This window comes from Myotis daubentonii, chromosome 7 (assembly GCF_963259705.1).
Source record: "Myotis daubentonii chromosome 7, mMyoDau2.1, whole genome shotgun sequence".
Classification (NCBI taxonomy): Eukaryota; Metazoa; Chordata; class Mammalia; order Chiroptera; family Vespertilionidae; genus Myotis; species Myotis daubentonii.
In genome coordinates this window covers 47,272,979-47,280,009 of record NC_081846.1, presented here as the reverse complement: position 1 = coordinate 47,280,009, position 7,031 = coordinate 47,272,979, and the positions used below count along the sequence as shown (strand labels likewise).

The 7,031-nt window shown below is 46.6% G+C and overlaps 1 protein-coding gene across 1 annotated transcript in view; it reads left to right on the top strand.

The window, feature by feature from the left end:
• Positions 1 to 289: 289 nt before the first annotated feature.
• GORASP2 (golgi reassembly stacking protein 2) overlaps positions 290 to 7,031 on the top strand; it is a 35,606-nt gene continuing 28,864 nt past the window's right edge. The window contains exon 1 of the mRNA XM_059704136.1: positions 290 to 503. Coding sequence (XP_059560119.1) covers positions 441 to 503 — 63 coding nt within the window. The 5' untranslated portion in view covers positions 290 to 440. The remainder of the gene's footprint in view (positions 504 to 7,031) is intronic.

Sequence of the window (7,031 nt, the reverse complement as noted above, 5' to 3'; positions counted from 1 at the left end):
CCCTATTCTTCCCAGCAGCCTTCCTCCTGTCTCCGCCACACGAGGAGCTGCTGCCCAGCAGCCGTACTTGCGGGCAAGAATCCTTCTGGAGATGAATCTTGTCCCACCCGGGGTCCCGTAGCCAGCTTCCCAGGCAGGACGAACGGCACGTCCGCTCTCTCGCGAGCACGAGGAGGCCTCGCCCCGCTCTCCTTCTCCGGCCCGCCCACCCCACCTGCGCACGCTCAGACAGTTCCGGGAGCTCGCGGCAGGTGGCGCTGTCGGCGGCGGCGCTGCGGCCCCGGCTGCCGCGGAGACGATCTCCCGGCGGGCAGTGCGGCCCGGCTCTCCGTCGGCAGTGAGTGCCACGTCCCAAGTGTTCAGCGGAGGAGCCGAGAGGGCGGTTGGCTGGGGGCGGGGAACAGCGCGGAGCCCGACCCGGCCACGGATCGCCCGCCGCCATGGGCGCTTCGCAGAGCGTCGAGATTCCCGGAGGCGGCACGGAAGGTTACCACGTCCTGCGGGTAAGAGGTCCGACGGCGGCCCGGGAGCAGCGGGCTGGAGGAGGCGGGCCTTTCCCGAAGCTGGCAGGCCCGACCTCAGGAAGGAGCGGCGGCCGCGGCCGCTGCGGAGCCGAGGCCGGGTCTAGAGTGCACTCGCGTCCCGCCGGCCCGCAACCCCGGGGCCCGGGCCCCCCGCCGTGGGAGGGCGGGCTGGAGCGGGGACGGCCTCCGGCGACTTCGCCGGGGAACAAACTTGGCTGCTTTTCCTCCGCACGACATCCCGCGTCCCCTCCCCCTGAATTCTTAGCGTCCCAAGTTAGTTCCTCCGAGGCGTGGGGGCAGACTCTGCCGAGAGGTGATGGCGGAGGTACCTTTGGAGTTTTCCGAGGAGAGCACGCCCGGCACCCGCCGACCGGAGGCGGAGGATGCGACGGCAGGTGCTCGTTCCCCTCGGCGCCGCCTGAATGTCCGCCAGGGCCAGGAAGGCAAACAGAAGGAAATGGCCTAGGTCCTAGGAGCCGGTTTGACGCGCTTCAGTGTGTACACTCGGATTTGACAGTGGCTCTCCCGCTCCGGCGTCGCTCCGGACCTTTCCCGTCCTCCTCTCCCACGTTTCCTGGCCGGGGGAACTTCCGTCCTGTCCTTCCTGGGGCTGCTCGGGGCGTGGTGGAGATTGGAGGTGTAGAGCCTCCGTGGAGAAAGGGGTCAAGGAGAGCGGGGGACGTTGAAGCATCCAGGCCAACGCAGCCAAGCAGCCTCCGTCCCCGGCTGCAGGGAGCCGCAGCGCCCAAGGCGTTAGACAAGCCCCTGCTCCTTCATGGACCGCCCGGCGCGAACAGCGCCTGCCGCCCTCCCCGCGAGGGGCTGGTCTGCAAGGAGCCTGGAGGGCCGGGCGCCGTGACACATGCGTGCGGCAGCGCGATCGTCCGCAGCGTGGCCCCGAGTGCAGCGCCGTTTCGGGGTGCGGTAGAGCACCGCCAGATGCTGGCTCCTCGCCGGCAAGAGCCTTTTCCCCGAACGTGCGACAGTGCACTTCCTGGTGTTCCCAGCATCTCTGTCGGGCCTACGCCCCGTGTTTTAGGCAGACACCCTCCTCGGGTACCCCCATACCTGTGCGATAGGGCTGTGATCAGTCCCCTTTCTGATCCTCAGATTATCGCCTGTTGTCTCTCCGCTGTACTAAGAATCCCCCCTGAAGCCACACACTGGCTGGGAAACGATTTTCGCAGCACAATAAAGAGAATCTGTTAATAAACCATCTTACCTTCCCTTCCCTTCAGTTACGCCAACCCCCAAGTACTGCAGAAAGAGGGGAAATGGAAGAAGTGTCAGGTTCCAGGTGCGAAGTGCAAGTTAGCGGCAGTACTTTTCTCTCCGTTGTCTGGTTTGATTTCGAGTTCTCTGCTCTTGGCTGTGTTATTCAGTATTATCCAATGACTGATTGTACCCATGAATCCTTGGGGATTCGTGGTATTTTTTAGTAGGTGCAATCAGGAAAACACAGTGTTAATGAGTTTAAAAAGTCTCTTAGAAAGTTGTAAACATCAAAAGGATTCCAATTCCGTGACTTCTGTTAATAACTTCATTTGCCATAAAACAAGTTAAAGTGTATTTTCTTCACATAGTTGCACCTCAGTAAATCGGCACACATACATATTCTATAGTTCAGATGTTATTAATCTATAAATCTGATTTTTAAAAGCACTAGGGACAACCTTTGTTTTCTATCTGCATCTGGAGCATAAATGTTGCAAAAGATGAAGAAATTCTTATTCGAGTTTTATAAGAGAGAGCTTTAAAATCATCATCATCATCATCATCATCTAATTTAGGATAATATTTTTTTTAAATCCTCACCCAACGACATAACTTAGAAGAAGGGAGAAAGAGAGAGTGAGAGAAACATTCATATGAGAGAGAAACTAATCAATTGCCTTGTGTACTTGCTCCAACCACCAGGGATTGAACCTGAAACCTAGGTACAGTATGTGCTCTGACCAGGAATCAAACCAGCAACCTTTTGGTGCACAATACTGTGCTCAACCATCTGAGCCACTTTGACCAGGCAGAGAATTCTTTAAATGTATCTGAGTATGTAACCTGCTCTGCCCCTGATTCTGTAATTGGTTTTCTTATCTTTGTTTTCAAAGTGGCAAGTATTGTGTTAAATCCCAACATATAAAAAGATCTTCCTTGCTCTGACCAGTTTGGCTCAGTGGATAGAGCGTAGGCCTGCGGACTGAAAAGTCCCAGGTTTGATTCCCATCAAGGGCATGTACCTGAGTTGCAGGCACATCCCCAGTAGGAGGTGTGCAGGAGGCAGCAGCTGATGAATGTTTCTCTCCCATCGATGTTTCTAACTCTCTATTCCTCTCCCTTCCTCTCTGTAAAAAATCCTTTCATTTGCTATTGCTTAAATGTACTGCAGTATATTCCACCACTGGATTACTGAGCTTGTAAACCAGAGTATATATGGCAGGTTAACCCTGGAATAAAATCACCAGTGTTCAACAAGGCCTAGAATGATTAAATTAGAAGTTTTCATTAATTCCTGGCCATTTCCTTGTTAGTAATAAAAACTTATATGACTGGGTTTTGAAATACTAATTTTATTATTATTACTTTAAAGTTCCTACAGTTCAGATTGAACTTTATATATAGTTTTTCCATTTTTCCATAGTCATTGTTAGATTCTTCTTTTAAAAAAAATCTTTAGGGACAACCTTAAAATGTTTCCAAATTTTCTGCTTTGAATAGTGTACTTTACTCTTTATGTTTTATGTATTTATGTATTTTCATGTTTGATCCTATTTTATGCCCCCACTCCCTGTCTTGGAAGTAACCATCATAAATAATTTCTTCATATCTTTTTTGTTGTTGTTGCTAATCCTCACCTGAGGATGTTTTCCCATTGATTTTGTTTGTTTGTTTGTTTAATATATTTTTATTTATTTCAGAGAGGGAGAGAGAAACATCAATGATGAGAGAGAATCATTGATCGGCTGCCCCCTGTGTGTCCCCCCCACCCCCTCCACTGGGGAAGGAACCCAAAACCCAGAGCACGTGCCTGACCCGGAATGGAACTATGACCTCCTGGTTCGGAGGTTGTGTTATGGGTTCACTCAGCGAGATAGACCACCGACTCAGAATTTAAAGTTAAAAGCCTTTATTAAGCTGGCCAGCTGACTACAGTTACAGCACCCTGCCAAAGCAAAGGCCGAACTGCAGCGCCAACTTCAATGGCCAGCAACTACAATTACAGCACCCTGCCGAAGCAGAGGCTGAACTGCAGCGATGACCACAGGAGTTACATTTTATTATTAAATTTTGTGGAGGCCCAGAGAAAATGTGTCTTTCAAATGCTGGGTCCCCCAATATGGAGGAAACTCTCTTTACTTATACTTTTTCCAGTCTTTTGTCTCCCAAATTTGGAATGAGACTTCCGGGCCTTCTGAGAAAGAAGGCCTGCGTGCCGGGAAGGGGCCATGAGACCGTATCTCAAGGCCTGGCCTGATGTCAGTACCTTCCTATTTATGTGTTTTAGGAACAGACAGCACAGCATGACCCGTTTGGCCAAAGCGCCAGACATGCAGCCCAGCACAGTTGAAGCTCAACCACTTAGTCACACTAGCTGGGCTCCATTGCTTTTTAAAGAGTGGAAGAGAGGGAGAGAGAGAAAGAAAGATCACTATGAGAGAGACACATCGATTCTGCCTCACGCACCTCAACCAGGACCAGGGTCTGAGATTGAACCTGCAAACCAGATATATGTCCTTGACCAGGAAACAAACCCACAACCTCTAAGCACAACCGGCCAGGGCTATAGATAATGTTTGCTACACCCTCCCTTTTATTCTCCCCCCCCCCCCAACCCTTTTATAACTGTTGGCATCAGACTGTTACCTTGGTCTTCTCATTTGATAACCCATCTTGGCAATCTTTCCATAGCAGCACATAGCTCTGCCTCTTGTTTCACTTAGCTTCAGAGTAGTCTCTTGTACAATAGTTGGGTTAAACAGCACCTTCTGATGTTGGGCATTTAAGTTTTCTATTCTTTTGTTGTTATAAGTACATATCTACAACCTTAAATCCTACCTTTGATTTCACTTAAAATGTACATTTTCCCAAATTATTGAATTTTAATATTGTCTAATTATATAAACATTGAATAGTATAAAATGAGGCGACAGGTTGTCAGAGTTTTTTATTCTTTTGGAGCAAACTTTACTTTTGACATCTTTTTACTAATTATATGGATTTTTTTTCTAGGAAGCTGCTATGTAATAATGGGTTTTTATTTCCTTTTAGTTACTATTAGAATTTTATTTCAAATTGCTTTATATGTTACAAGTTACATCATGGGTTGAGTGTCAGGAGAATGTGCTCTTTGAGTTACTTTGGTAGAACATCTGTAATAATAAAAGCGTAATATGCTAATTAGACTGGATGTACTTTAGATGAAGCCGGGGCTGCAAGGGAAGCCCGGGCCCTGGGTGCCGTAGGGAAGCCGGTGCCGGCAGCTGGGGGACGGAAGGCCTACTCTTGCACAAATTTCATGCATCAGGCCTCTAGTTGAGAATAATGTTTTAGCAGGGAGGCTTGAACTCTTTTAGTCTACTAAAAAATTATTTACTACACTTTTGTGTCAAGTCCCAAATTGGGAAACTGGTCCTTTTCAGATGTGGAAGAGCTCATTGACTCCAAAAGTGTATCTTTTATAACTCTGAAAGGTTTAGAGTTTATTTTTATTACATCACATTTCCAAATCTTTTCCTATCATTTTATGTGTCTAGTTTAAATGAATCCTCATTTAGGTGTTACTTGATTGTTTTATTTTTATAGTCTTTTTTAACATCTCTACGGTTTTTAAAAACAGTGCAGAAGTGAGAGTGTTAACATTAAATTGAGAGCTAGAGAAGATGATGGTGTAGACAGAAAGTCCTTCAAAGGGATTTACCTACCTTTTATGTGGGAGGAAGCAATTGATGGTGCAGAGAAGACACATTCCACTGAGCCAGTTTTATGGAAACATCTCCATGGTTAGAAAACTTAAGGTAATTCATATACCAGCCAGAAATTTGGGTAATTGTATTTTTGAACATCACCTTATAAAATACCTAGCATGGTAATATCCATGTTCTGAAAGTAGCCTTGTAATTTCCTTTGTTACTTTAAGGTAGCAGTTCTGTATTCCTTATAAATAAACTAATGCAGTTAGGAGAGTACTGCCGCCCCTTCTCCCGCCTCCCCCAAACTCTTCTTCCCTTCAACCCTGCTGTCCCTCTCTCCCTCAAGTCAAGATATGACCCAGATCTATACTAATATGGGGTAATATGCTAAATAGACCGGATGTCTTCCGAATGTCCTTCCAGACAAAGCCTCGGCTGCAAGGGCCGAGGAGGGCTGGCCGTGGCAGCAGCAGTGGGGTGATGGGGGCAACGCCTTTCCCTGATCTGCCCAGTCGCCTCCCAAAGAGGGAGGCCAGACTGCGGCTTAGGACATCCCCTGAGGGCTCCTGGACTGTGAGAGGGGACAGGCCGGGCTGAGGGACCCCCCCCCTCCAGTGCACGAATTTTTGTGCACCGGGCCCCTAATCTAGTATACAGTGTTATACTTTTGATCCCAGGAGACGAGATGGATGTTTCCCTGGAAAGCAACCAGTATAGAACTATTCGATCTGTACACAGATTCAGGCTAAATCTGATAAAACTTTCTAATGATTGAGGATCAGAAAGTGAGGTGAGAAAGTCAAAAGCTTAATTCTGCTGCATATACCAAAAATTATCTATTCTGCTGTTTAGTTTGGCGCTGTTACAGATAGTACTGCTGTGAACCATTATACTGTATGTATTGGAGAACATGTATACCCATTTCTATTGGATATACTAAAGAGTGGAATTTTTGGTCAAAGGTGTGCATATTTCAGTATTAATGGATATTGCCAAGTCATTGACTAATTTAACATTCCCACCATCAGGTTTCTGATTGTTCCATATCCTCATTAATACTTAGTATTTTCCATCTTTTTTTATTTTGACCATTCTGATAGGTGTGTAGTGGTATGGCATTGTGGTTTTAATTTGCATTTCCTTGATGACTATTGAAGTTGAGCACATTTTCATGTTTATTAGCCACTTTGTATCCTCTTTTGTTTAGTGTCTGCTAAAATGTTTTCTCCATTTTTAGCAGCTTTATTGAGATTTAATTTATATGCCATTAAATACAGTTGAGTGGTTTTTGTAGTATATTCACAGAGTTGTACAACCATCACTAGTATCTAATTCCAGAACCTTTTTATCACCTGAGAAAGAAACTTTCTTCCTATTAGCAGTTACTCTCCCTCCTTCCTACTCTCAGCCCTTGGCAGCCGCGAATCAACTTTATTTTTCTATGGATTTGCCTTTTCTGGATATTTCAATGGCATCATACAATATATGGTTTTTATGACTGGCTTCTTTCACTTAGTATAATGCTTTCAAGGTTCATTCATGTTGTAACATCTGTCAATACTTGGTTCCTTTTTATTGCCAAGTTATATTCCATTTTATG